Source organism: Varroa destructor, unplaced genomic scaffold (assembly GCF_002443255.2).
Source record: "Varroa destructor unplaced genomic scaffold, Vdes_3.0 BEIS01000004.1, whole genome shotgun sequence".
NCBI lineage: Eukaryota > Metazoa > Arthropoda > Arachnida > Mesostigmata > Varroidae > Varroa > Varroa destructor.
Window position 1 is genome coordinate 13,064,247 of NW_019211457.1, and position 14,654 is coordinate 13,078,900.

Genomic DNA, 14,654 nt, shown 5'->3' on the forward strand with positions numbered 1-14,654 from the left:
CTGGCTGCCTCATAATAATTCAACCCGGTATTGAAATCCAATAATTATTAAGTGGTCTATTTCAACAATAATTAGTTACCACATCTATTATATGCGACGATAGACGCACACGCCTCTATAATATATGCCTACTAGCTAATATTGTTATATGTAATATCATATTGTGTGTTATAATATAATGTAGTGCAGAGCAGCTGTACTTACTTTTCACGACAGAAGGTCAGCTGAACGGACAGGTGCTGGTGTTTCGCAAAGGTCTCTCACCATTGTAATGTTAGGCTAAAAATACATACAATTTTTAGTAAGGACCTTCCCTGAAAGAGATTCAGTGTTGCAGCTGGTAGATGTTCACTATAAACTTTTACTTATTTATTTACTTTTCTTAAAACTGGGTGGCTGATATCTTAAAACATTCCGACCCGCAGACTGAGAGTTGCCCTTGTGCCACAAGAAGGGATCAAGATTTGGCGGAGCAAAGAAAAAAGCAGGGAAAGCACACAAAATGAAGCTTTGTACGGCTGGTACGAATTCATCTGTTATAAGACTAATAGAAAGTGTTTTCTGTTCGACTTCAAACGGTACTAGTGAAGCAGCTCAGCGATCACCGAAAGAACATCCGCTGCTGGTAGGAACGAATTAATGAAGTCTTCGGTGCCCTGAAGGCCTCAGTAGGCTATGGAGTGACATGTGACAATGCAACGGATCAGGCCAAAGGACACCGCGTTCGTGCTACTTCGGCTAAGCGTATCGTAAAAGCGTATCGTAAAGTAAAAGATTGGTTTATAATTTCAGCGTCATTCATGGTTTCAAGTGCAGGTAAAATTAGGATAGCCTCATGAGGAGCATCTATATCATGCGATAACAAAACGTCATGGTGCGACGATCCAAGCCGGAAGCCAGGCAAGAAATATTTAGACCGTTTTCGTGGCCGCGATTCTAGCGTTCCGCAGCATCATCAGTATTCACAACGCCTTAGAAATAGGACCATTTTACTATTAAGATTAAAACGAAAATTGATGATTACACAAGTTCGCTACATATAAAAGGAACTTGTACCCCATTATAATTTGCAGCATTGCCACGAGAAGACAGCCAAACTATTGGAGCCTATTTAGATGGCAGCTAGGTATTTTGCTCTTCAAAACGACGGTTAATCTCTATAGCAAAGACTCAACCTTGTCAAAAATAAATGATCTTTTAGATCAAAGCTTCATTGAAAAGTTTCCGGTCTGCTTTTCGAAAGTCTCCGTCCTGTTCTTGCATGGAAACAGACATTTGAACAGTTTATAATCTCGTTGGAGGTTCGTTATCTGTAGACGTATGGAATAATATCTAATTTTTGCTCAGATCAGGACTGTTTTTGCCCATAATAAGCCCGCTACCTTGTTCTATAAAGAACTGGCACAAAAATATCGCGTGCACGCACTTCCGCGACAGCAAGCAGCCCGCCAAGATCTATCCGAATTTGGCCGTTTATTACATGTTGGTCGCATACGTCGTCGTATGTATACGTCGAAACAAATAACCCTACCAGGCAGTGTATTAGTTTCCTACAAGACTCTGTTATTAACAAGACTCTAACGCTAAGTGCCAATATTGCAAATGACGTTCAATAAAACGTTCTTATCTATTCAAGCTGGTGTTTATACTGTTATTCTACTAGTGGGAGAGTGCCACTGCATTACATGTCTGATCAGAAGGATCTGAAGGAAATAGTAAATAAATAACAAAAAAAAAAACTCAATAATTGTGTTTAATAATCGTGAAATTGTGATCATCATCATCATATATTGGCATTGTCGAAGTGCGCTACAATGATGTAATGAATCGTGTGTAGCACCGAGTGAACTTTTCTACAGACGGATATCTTCAGAACAAACAAGCGATGCTCCACATTTCCAAAGAAAAGAGAGCGACAATCTATGAAATGTTTGTCAAAACGCTATTTTCCGATGCCCCTCTGTAATAAAAAAAAAAATAACATCATTTTTGCGTTAATTTAACAGTTCGCATACGTTTTCTAACTGGAGTTTGTCCTGTTAATAGCAGAAGTTGTAGTGGTCAGATCGCGCGCAGACTATAATGTTTCGTTTGAAAAATCTACAACCAGCAGAGAGGCTAGCGACGAAGTGGAAGGCTGACTGATCGATGAATTCAGAACTTAGAATCTAGCGATTTTCTAGACGAACAGATAGCATTACCAAGACTTCAGACTGCGTTCTATAGCCATAATAATCAATAATAGCTAACTTCCAATCTAAGAAACTTATCTCTATTCGAGAAATTTGAAAATGACCACATGCAAGCTTTTTCTCTCAGATCATCCATACACAGTTAAGAACCAACGGTCGGACGGAAATGCGATGGGTGGGAAGATGACGTCAGCATATTTCGTAGGGTTTTCATTCGTATTGATGCTGATACGAAGGATCGTCGCACGGAGTATATGAATAGCATGCATTGTGTTTTTTTTTTTTTTTCGTTAAGCTTCGTTTTTGGCCAGTTCAAATTTTGGCTCTTGCTTGATACTCGTTAGCTGTAAGCTAGATGCCCTCACAGGAGCGAGCTACTCTGTCGAATGACTAGAAGTACCAACACCGTACTTACAGTCGTTCTGGTGGTTTAAGGCGTCAGCATCATCATAAACGAAATGCAGCAACATTGCAGTGAAACAAAAACTGTGTTTGTTCCATACGGTAGCTTCTGCTTTTGTCTGCCCTACGATTAAGTCTCACGATAAGAGAACGAGGTTCGGGGCTGTGGCTAGATTGAGAAACGAAGTACAACAACGGGCGATGAGTTGGCAATTCGAAATAGTTCTGCGTAACGCTTTACCTCGTCCTCGGTCAATCCTCGGATCTGCTCCTGATCAAAAACTTCTTAAATACGTAACGTGTCAGCTACAAAATAGGAGCTCAATCAAAGGGTATATTATTTTGAGTCGTTTGGAAACTATGTCAAACCACATTTCACGCCTTTCTGAAAGATCCACATGCTAAATTTAGTCCCATAGTCGACTAAAAATGAGCGACTTCCAGCACAAAGCTAGATCTAGTAGCATCTTAGTTACATCAACCTTGTAAACTATACTTTAGGTTTGCATGACACGCTTATCCTGTTACCTGTCGAACATCGTCCTGCTATCGAAGATTACCACCGCACTCTTATAAACTATTCATAATTTAACAAAAAAAGAAACTGAGGTCCGATTAAGTAATCCTATGCGTACAAGCGGCCTTTGATACAAGCGTCTCTTAACTAACCTACTACTGTTACCTGAACTGTCCTGAAATAAATTGGGAAATTTCAATTAGCGCCCAGGTCAGCGTGATCACTTCGTTTCATCATTTGTATAACTTTTTTTTTAAAAATTAATTATAATAACATTTCAAAAAATGCAAACGCTTATACACGAACAAGTATTACGTTTATATAAAACACTCATTTACATCGTCGTTGATTAGAGATTTCAATACATTAATTTATTTTTTGTTTTCATTCATGCCACGTCAGAAACAAGATACATTTTGTTGCGGGCTTTCGCTGTTCAGGGTGATTTGGCGGGGCCTATTTGGAGAATATCGATATGGGCATGTGGAATTGATCAGGTCTAGTTTTTTAGCTTGCGACCTGTCGTAATTTATAAATTAGTGCTCGTTGACTCGGCGTGTTATCGGGAAGCTTTCGAATTTCTGCTGAAAGCCACGTGTCCATAGGACAGGATGTACAAACATCAACAGGAATCACTCCCATAAACTGTGCATTCTGAAGCATGGCTACTTGAACCGTTTGCATGAGTCCGTTATCTTCGTCGAGCTTGTCAATGCGGAGCTCGCCATAATCAAGGTTCGGTGCAGAATTCAACATGTACACTGTTCCGTGAACTAGGGTAGGAAGCATACTCTCACAACTATAACTGTATTTGCCGGTGTCAATTGAAGGGCCCCAACGTCCGTTCGAAAGGTTTAGACTTGTCAAGCACTTATGGCGAGTTAGCCCGCACGGGCTGCATTCGACATTAGATTGATACCAAAACAAAAAAGTATCATTCCTTTGAATAGCAGTTAACCAGTGTGCACCACATAAGCGATTTTTCGACTCGAGTGGGTAGCTTACATTCATTACACGGCCCGTTATGGGATCGATGAGGCTACTAGAATAACGGTGGAAGATCAGCTGATCAGACGATGCCGTTGTGACCAACGCTTCGCTTGAGGCTGGTTGCATTTCGAAGTGGCCAGTTGTTCCACTGAATTGGTAGATATTTGGAAATTTCAGGTAGCCTAAACCTGAGTTTTCAATTAAGCGTAGAATACCATCTTGGCCCGCGTACAATCGGGGGCCGAGAAGCATTGGAAGACGTGTAGTAAATTTAGGTTTAAGCGGAAGAAGGAAATGGTCAGTACGAGCACGGAAATGGTAAAGATGTCCAAAACTGTTTGAATATAGCATGTGGCCGCAGACTTCAACATCGGACAAAACTGGAACACTCGTCCAATCTCCGTGTATCAGGGTGTCGTGACGCTGGTCGAGAATGCTACAGGTTAAAACTAAGCGACTTCTTTCAAAACCGACTGTGTTACAACATGTGTTCCTGTGCCAATGCTGCTGCCACAAAAAATGACAATGAGCCATTGTATATTTCCGCCGTCGAAACGTCGACTCCTCTAAGTTCCAGTTATTGGCGTCTGTTAACTCCAGCAGACCCTTAATTGGGCCGAACGTCTGTTTTAAACGTGCCACAGTAGTTACCTTGAGGAACGGGAATCGGATGAGTTCTTTTAAGGCGTCGACGTATCCTTTTCTGTCTTGCGGTTTCCGATGAAGCCAGGCGACGAAGAACTCATACACTGAATCTTCATGCGGCACAACGAGATCATCAGATTCGAGTAGAGCCCGCATTAGGTTGGGTTCGACTTCAAATAGAAACTGATCTATTGACACGAGTGGAACAATGTTCTCTGCCAGGATCTTGACCGCAGCTATGCGGAGTTCACTCATACAATGGTGGTCCGCAATGTAATAGATTTCGATGGCGTTGCCTAGGTTAACGTTGCCTTTCAAGAACGTCGAGCATTTCATCATCAATCCCTCGATAAGCAGATACTGTGATGCTATCAGAATGTCTACAGCATCGTCAATGGTAAGATCTATGGTTTGCTTGTAGATGAAGTCAATGATTTTCGTCATTATTCTGAGGGAGATTAGCTTCAACTGGACCTTAGATAGCTTGACCTCGACCATACATCCAGCGAAGAGTCCCTGGAAGTATCCAGAAGCGTTGGCTAGCACATTTTTGTGGGCAGAGAGACTGCCTTCGTCGCATTCTATTATGAAATCGCAGGGTCTCCGTTTGCACCTAAGCTGACAAGGCTTTTTGCACAGGGAATGCAAATGTGTAGGTTGCAATTGAGTTGATTCAGCAGTTCCGGTGACTGTCATTTTTTCCAAAATTCTGACTATTTTTTGCCACTTTCCAGTGATTCATCGGCCAAAACAATCAAATTGACAGCTCGATCACGTCTTTTTCTCAGTCATTCGTGCCACAAGCAACTGTAGTACCAGCAAAAGAAGGCTATTTTCAATACGATTACTAACAGGAACCTGACTCTCATATGACACCCCGTTGAATTAGTAGCAGCTGCAATCCACAGAGCTCACACACAGCCCACGCCTTCTACAAGCACTTCAACTTCATCACACTGAAGAATTGATGAAAGCCAGACGAACATAGTAGAATAGCGATTGCAGCTACACCGAAGGTCGAAGCACAATTAAAAAAGCTGCGTGCTCAGGGTAACAAGAGAACACTCAAGAAGGTAAGGGGTTATTCCTTGCCCTTTCAGGCGCGGACAACTCTGATCTGAGGTCGCCGGTTTATAGCGAGCATCAGATTGTCAACAGGTCAACACTGGTAGGCAATTAGACGATTCATTTTAGTTTCAGTTAGTCGCCATCTAAAGGACGAGATACAGTCATTTCAATAGATATTTGGCCCAAATGGTACAAAATTTGCAATACTATAATTCTATCAAAACTATTCTTATATGTCTAGAAGTTTGTTTATATTTATTGCTTGTATGTGGCAACCATTTCGAAAACAGCTTTAACGATGTTTGTATTCTGTTTGTCTGTCGACGTGTCCTGAAGAGAAAACACCGTCCTGAACATGACATGTTTGGAAGAAAAATTTCTTTACGCCAAAAAAAAAACGCAAAAATGTTTTTCTATACACTGGAATGTAAGCTGGGGGAGAACGACCGTTTTTGGGCAATTTGTTCAGCGATGATCGAAAATTTCAAAAACATCTGTAAGAGGCCATGTACAGCTGAACAAGCGGGTCTATGTAGCAGCGAGAAGAGATGCACTCCCACCGAGAGAAAGCCTCAATGACGTACTGAGAGAACGTGGCGGTGACCAGGTACGTCCCGAGATGCTATCATGCTGCTACTGACTCGTGTGCCACACCAGTCTCCATTCAACTGTGCAAGTGATGTTACCATCGATCCAAATGACAAATCGAAACAAGTTAGCTCGCAAGATCTGATCTTTATGTTTCGAGTTTTACGTCCGGTATCGGCGCTAGGCGTCGTTTCATCAGACGGACGGCTGGTTAGCTGGCTGCCAGCGTGAAATGAAGTCTGTCTGTCTATGTCCAGGCTCGAACCCGGACGACAACTTATCCCTAATATTTGTCACAAACCTACCTAAGTCTTCTTGTTGCTTCACCATTTCTTACAGAATCGAAGTGTTTGTTGTACCGGTGATGAATTATATCCGTAAAACGTTAGAGTTGGTAGAGTGCCAATGGCTAATGGCAGTCAGGCTGGAACAGGGTAGGGTTTCATCGGTACATAATAGGGCTTAGCAGCAATCTCGTCTGAAGGCGAAGACAGGCCCCGATAAGCCGAGTGCAGTTCCTGTAGCCTAAAGTCAAAGGACAAGTAGGCGGACAACGTGTGTCCATGAATTTGGGAACGTATTGGAACCGTAGCGACCTGTCGGCAGAAGAATGAGTTCGGAGGTTTGAACGAGTGAATTGGTGTGGACGGTTAAAACGAGTGTTATTGATTACGATGGTCAGTGCAGCGTGTCTGTAACATCGTAGGTATGGAATCGAGGGAGATACATACGATAAATGGAAACGCAAGTCCGTAACGGGATACGTATACTGTACACTAGAATACTAGGCAATCAAGTTGCACTTGGAGACGACATGAGTGCTTTTCAAAGACGATGCAATTCGGGAGCCAGCTATCGTGCCAATATGTGTACACGAAAAAAAGGTACGGGGGATTTAAAAACATAATAGTAACAAACGGATATATGTCGGTATTCTACTATTGATCGATGAAGTTAAGGCATACGCTAATAGACGATGTATCTGAGCTGGTGCGTGTACAAGGAGTACACACGTCAATTGATAAGAAGCTGACGCTGAGTCACGTAATATGGTTTTGCTCAGACCAGCAGAACGGTTAATGGCGACGACAAGAGTCGACGCACAAGTTAACGCGTCAGGGCCAAAAAAGGATTTACATACTGCTGCGGCCAGGTAATCACCGTTCGGCTTGTTTGTGCACATGGCCAGTCAGACGTTGTGGCGAGGGCATAGGTCGACCCAGTCAGGTTCCACAACAAACAACAAACCAAGACGGCTGTTCAAGGAGCAGTTGACTAAGAACAGCCGTCTTGGAACAGTAGAACAGATTAACTGTCGCCGCGTAAATCTAAATAACGGTGCTTTCTCGAATTGCTCGAATAGATCAGATCGACGGAGCCTGCAAAAGTAAGCAGAATTTATGATGTTAGTGGCAGTAGCAGCGTTGCGGAATAAAGGTGTTCGTTTTGCCCAACTAAATAAAAATCTAACTTGGATGCTCGAGATCTGACGATTTCTTTTCTTATTTATTTATTTGTGTACATATAGAAGTTGTTTAGCTTTTTAAACTCTATGCATCAAGTTAGCATGACATTAGGTTCTATAAGAAAAATGTATAGTTTCATTTTCTGCCATTGTATAATTCTGTCCCTAAGAGACAGTTGACAACTTCCGAAAGGGTCAATCTTTGCGCAGTAATCTCAAAAAGATCAACGGCTGCTTAATCGTACGGAATAAATAACACACGACGATGGGTCACACCCCGTCGTAACGGTGGTAGAATGTGTGAACCAACGTAACGTACCGTCGAATCGATATAGTCGGATTGTTATCATCTATCAGCAGGATCACACGGCTACGAAGGGCAGTGATCGATTCATGCTGGCAGGAACCAGCCGCATCTAACGCAACGCCTAAGCAGGACCGTACCGGTCATGAACATGGAAATACATTTTTAAAAATTAATCTAAAGCGTCGCAAAGACGCCAATGCAAACAGTTTAGCGCCCCTACACAGGGGCGTCGTGAGGCTAGCAGACGGATGAACTCAATCTATAAGCATACTTCAAATTCTATTGAGTCGCGTAGATTCTTTTGTTTCAGAAGCTAAACAATGGGTCAAAGCGTATATTTTCGTTTGTTGCATGCCGGCAGATCGAAACCGCAGAGGCCAGTCTTTTACATATAGTCGGCAGACCCCCTGACATAACACAGTCGTCATCGGGCAAAAGCACCCGCTTCATTTTCAACTGAAAAGGATGCCTGTTGACATTTTTTAAGGATGAGTAAATTCTGTTTAGTTTAATATAGTCTCTACAGATCTCTCTAGTACAGATCTATTCGTCAATTAAAAGACGAGCATAGAGAAATTCAGTCAGGGTAATTGGAAATTATCTTTCTATTATATATATATATATATATATATATATATATATATATATATATACAGAAACGCAACTGCTTATTTTTGTACTATATAGGTAAATTTTGTCTTGTTAAAGCTATTTGCTTATGATTTGTTGTTTAATAAAATTCTGTTAAATGTAATTATTTCTCATTATTTAAATTGATCACTTCTAACTATCTCGGTATCGTAGTTAATAGTAACAATATCTGATAGATAATAATAATAATAATTAAAGTGAGCTAATTTTTTTTTCATATCAATACTGTTCACGTAGCGTTTGCTACGTCTTCCATAAGTAAGTTCTATGATTCCAAAAAAAAGTTGTTAAATTATAAGAGAGAACTTTACTGCTCTCTTCAGATCCTACATGGAACCGGAGCTAGCCTCGAAAACGATACTTTACCTACATAGCAATCGGGATTTTGTGCTGTTTTTTGCCGAGTGTTTATGTTCGCCTCAGATTGCGTAACAGCTCATGTATCGGCTGTTTTAATATTTTTAATGGCAAGTTTAATAACGGCAAGTTATCAACAAATAACAAATATAATAACTTTTTCAGCCCACAGTAGAAAGAACTGTACTTTCTGAGCTGGTAAATAACGTCGGCCTCAATATATACGACTGGAACATTGATGCAACAACGAACACGAAAGCTTATATAGACGCAGAGCTCCACTGCTAGCTAAGTGTCACTTTGTCAACTATAGCCAACCCTATATATAGGTTCGTTAACCTAAAATCATTATCTCTACCTGGCAATGAACAATCTGTTTGAACGATCCGCTGCGGCTTCGGCGGCACAATCGTCCCGAGCAGGTGTTTTCTCAGCTGCGTCTATACATCACCGCTGATATATACAAAACGTGTATATATATATATTCCTTATTGCAGCGTCAACTGCTAGTTCGACGCTAGTTTTAGCCTGTAATCACCTGTGTACGCCGCGTGTTCAATCATCAACAGAACGACGTTTATGAACGTCTCCCTTTTTGGTGGGTGTGTGTCTGTATGGGTCGATGCTGCGCTCAGTGGGACCAAGAAGCATTATAGACAATCGAGTTCCCGTTAGTCACTCGGTCCCGCTACCATCCAGTGTACCGGACGCTTCTTGCACGCTTCTGCAGCCCAAGAACTTAGTAAACTCTCACCTGCTAGCGTGTACATTTCACCGAGAGCAGCGGTATACACAACACGGGATCGTCACGACGCAAATAGAGAGTTCGATGAGTTGTGTCACCATTCTATCAGTGATCACCTAATGATGTCGCTGGCATTTTAAACACAAACCTGTCAATCTGTCGTCTGCTGTTGACTAACGACGCGCCCACAGAGCAGCCTCATGGTCGAGGTCGAATTCCCGCTAATGCGTATGAGCTTTTTTCAGCAAGCCCAGTTGACGACAGTAAGTGAGGTTGCTGCATTGGACGACAAGTGTTCCCAAATCCGGAGGGTGTGGGATAGCGGACAAACGTGAAATTGGCGCGGGGGCAGAGGGGGGTATCTTTGGCGGGAGCCCGAACACCCGCTGGTGCGGAAATGTATTTTAATATTTCAATTCGCTATATCTCGGCACGACCCAGGCGGTCAGTGCGCCTCGCCTCGGCAGATGAAACAGGTTGAAGCTGCTAGTTGTTTTTACTGAGCCGAAGTGAAATTCGGAACACGTCTATTCTGTGGGGGTTCCAATCGTGGACTTCATTAGTAAGCAGCTGTTTTTGTTGAGGATTTAAAAGGCGCAATAGAATGGCGGAGTTGTGGAATCGTCATGTGGGATATCGAGGGTAGTATACAAAATTGACTTGTTAACGTGGCAGATGGGATGTATTTTCGCGCAATTAATGATCATATTTAGAACTTAGTGAAACTACTAGGTGGGATACAAGCAATATTTATACAGGAGTAGCGACTAGTAAGCACATTATATAATTTACTCTATTATGTTAAAGTTCATAACTCTGTGAACTATATTATATGTATTTGCTCAACTAAGATTTTGCCAGCGGTAGGTTGTTTTGTCTGTAACGCTTCTAGCAAAAAGCCTTGTCTATCTATCTTGGATTAGAGCAATGCAGGTAGCGGCCTTTTTACATGAAGCTTCCCCTACATACTCTATCATGTTGGAGAAATTTTTTTTCACTCTTTCTTTTATCCATGCCTATTTTTTTTTATTCCATTCCATTATGCACGGTATTTTATTTAATATGGTTAATAATAACATTATGTCATACTAAATTTGCTACACGCCCAAAGACAATGATGATGGTAGGTTCCTATAACTTTCGTACTATCACCTTATGTTCGATGGCATCATATCATTCGCTTTAATTTCTGTCACAGTATTTTCTAAACCCGACCCAAGCTTCGACGATCGTCTCTTTTTGTATACCGATTTCATCGAAAACACCTAACTCGCGGCAAGCAAACCTTATCTTCGTACCATTAGCTCTAGTGTATCCCGCCTCCCCCCAACAGAAGCATTGAATTTCCATATCGCGAGGATATGACTATTAAGCGAGTTTGAGCACACGGCGCCATACTCCATCAGAGACAATCGTCTGCTCCATGATCTGATGTCCCAGTTCAGACGCCGTCTAACAGGAAAGCACGTCATTGTACAAGGTCTATACGGCTCCCGGCGGCAAATCGGCTTAGCGTGGTGGTAATCATATAAACTTGTACGATTTTCTATGACATATTGCTCAGAATTAGACACTTTACCCCCTAGACACGTCTTCGTGGAAGCTGTTCCGCACACGGATCGTATAAACGAGATCACTTCTGCTTCACTTAAAAATAAGCAGATTTAATCGTTACATTATATACTCGAAGCAAAAAAGAGAAAGCGGAAATTACCAATACTGAAAACGAGTAATAGAGATTTGCTTAACGCAGTATTACGGCTGACAAGTGACGGGGACGATGGTCTACAATAAAGACAAAAAAGACAATTAGCAAAATTCTCAACATGTATCAATAGATTATATCCTATATTCTAAGGAAAATCAGGTTTGTACTTATCTATGGATAAAGTTGATCAGTGGTCTGATGAGGGAACTCAGGGGTAACTTGGGTACCACTATAATGTCGGTTCGTTAGTTGTAAGATGAGAGAAATCGTGTTAATGGATCGGGCGGGAGTTTTTGGTTCTGACCCGTCAATGGCATGTACGATATGATTAAATAGATAGGCGCTTCGCTAATAAACCGGAAAGAATGAATTGCTAGATCCTACGTAAAGCAATGCGATTTGTTTTTGCCGTAAGAGCAGCGCTTGGTCCACGCAATTCAGCTCCTCAAACTTCATCCTATTGAGGTCCTCGAACAGATCTGCTGGCGATGTTAAATATCCTATTGTGACTTCCTGAAAAGAAATCTTTAGAAATGCTATGTATCACCGAAGATGACGACGGCATATGTATGTATGTATGTACCGCAGAGCGCGTCGTATCCGCATATGTTTGTCTATGTATGTGTCAGGGAACAGCGGGCACTTCGACCTTATATAAACTAACGGCTTGATCGGTTAGAATGGTCTTTCCACTGATCAAAATGATCGGGGAAGCAATTAGAAGCTGATTGAAAGTAAACGAACGAAAAGTTCTATTCGAATAAATCTGTCAGACTGATACGATCGTCAAGTGAAGACCGTGAGTCGAACAGAAACAGACAAATCTCTAGTCACCCTATGAGTTTCGTCGACGGGGGTGACATGTTTGCACTTAGGGACACGTGAAATGGTCTACGTATGAGTTCGGCCGTAGATAGATAGATAGATACTTTTCGATCCGGCAGGAGCCACCTAATGCGCTGCTAATAATAATGCCGAACGATTTAGGTACACTATGCAAAAGGCAAGGAACACAGCCCGTATGTTTTTTCTGACCTGGGCCTCACTGCTCTTGAACATCCAAAAGCCGTTATTTGGAAAATCATTGAAATTAATTGAATTGTTTTTGTAGGTAATTTACAATGCGCCCTTCTAAAAAGCATATTCGTCCGTGCCGAGTTACACGAAATGATGGTCTGGAAAAAAAATTTAGGTATCCATTGTTTTCGGGACAAGTTCCCCCATCGTTTTTCCCGTATGAAGACTGAATGCGAATTACTAACAACCACCTGTCTGTTTCGTAGCCTAAGCTTCTGCCAGAATGAATTGACGGCCGGATGGCCTCCCATGAAACTTACATTAACTCTAGTGATGGTCGTGTTAATTCAGTAAGTGGCAGGGTAAGGACAATTGAAGGTAACCGCTAACTTCAGTGTGGAACACTGAAACGAAATGCGACGATCGAGTTGGGCTACGCGATCTAAGTGTCGTCTGCTATTGACGGAAGAGGTGGCAATGATCTCTGCTATGAAAGTTAAACAAAGTGCCTATTATGTAATTTATGCTGTTCTCGGTCAATGGGAGTCAATCGCTGGACAAGTAAAAGGGCAGCAGAATCTGAGGCGAAGGATGACTATTGATTGACTAAGGAAAGGTGGTAGTATTATTAGTTTGATTGGGGGATCGTGAACTGATTTTAGGATGCCGCTAGCGTCTATTAGTTTTGTTATGGTTATTCAACGTAATGGGAAAGGCTTTATGATGGAGTTTTACGGGACCGTTATAGAAAAGAGTGGCCGGAATACGCAAAATACTGGAAAATTCTAAATATATATGATCGCTGGCAAAAAGCGCATCGATACAAAATGCCTGTTGTGTGTGATCTTTTAATTGAAACAGAATGAACTACATCGATCCACAGCAGATTTTCTATAATAACATAATATTGCTGATAAAGTTATTCAATAGATTATTACGACCCGCGCGGGCTGGGCGTCAATGCGTGTGGATATCGAGGCGACAAGCGTAGACATAGCAAACATGGCCATTTTAAATAATGCCTTATTATATTGACAACTGATAGACATCTACGTGTGATACCATAGCCTATGGTATTTAACATTTAAAGGTGGTCTGATAAAATATTTTTTAGGTAGACTAACGTAAAGCATTGCCAAATCATCACTTCGATCATGCGTTTCCTCCTCCAAACTTGTCAAAATCTAGTACGCGATCAACTTGAATCCTACGCTAAACGGACGACTTGTCGGCCTTTTTTTTCTTGTTTATTCAAACGAATGATGAAGTATTCAGTCCCAAGAAAAAAGAATCACCCGTGTTAACCATAGCAATCCACGATGCAACATTCAAAAACAAATCCACCTGGAAAACGTTCATATGGGACATTGATATTTACTTAGCATTATATCGAGATCTGAAAGCCACTACGTACTTGAAATGTATTTTCTGAGGTATATTTTTCTAGATAGAAATCTTCCGAGGCGGTTGTTGGGTTGATCAATTACGCAGACGGGACTTCAGTTGAACAGCGTGATATTTGTTCTCTGTAACGCTAAATTTCAATATCGGCTATATAATCTGTTCGTGTCTCCAGGCCGCAACTGTTCTCAGCTTTGGATATCTCAAGCGGACGCCAATGAAGCTTTGTCTTAGCTGTTTACTTATTGACTGTATACTATTAGCTTAGTAAGCTTTTCCAATGTTCGAGCCATCGATAGAAGTTCGGCCAAACATCCTTTGGCTGAGATTGTAACAGCCGAATAGGCTGGGGCGCATGCGCGGAACACTGCTCCAATTTCGTACGCTGGAGCAACGGCGGCTGTCAGACCGGAAGCCGCCCCCAACTCGTATCCGGCCTGAGCCAGTGTCATCGGATCGATAGACGCAGCAACCGCCGAACAAGCCCAACTCAACGGATCCATTGCCGCCTTTTTTGCAGTCGGCCAGTGGACCGCAATGACGGTGCCTATTGCATGGACCAGCCTCCTAACGTATCCACGAAGTACTAACTATATATATA

The 14,654-nt window shown here is 41.8% G+C and overlaps 1 protein-coding gene across 1 annotated transcript; it reads right to left on the reverse strand.

Annotated features, from left to right (window-relative positions):
- Positions 1-3,444: 3,444 nt before the first annotated feature.
- LOC111250055 (uncharacterized) lies at positions 3,445-7,771 on the reverse strand. The gene has a single exon (XM_022804678.2). The coding sequence runs from the start codon at positions 5,440-5,442 to the stop codon at positions 3,619-3,621; it is 1,824 nt and encodes a 607-aa protein (XP_022660413.1). The 5' UTR covers positions 5,443-7,771; the 3' UTR covers positions 3,445-3,618.
- Positions 7,772-14,654: the final 6,883 nt, after the last annotated feature.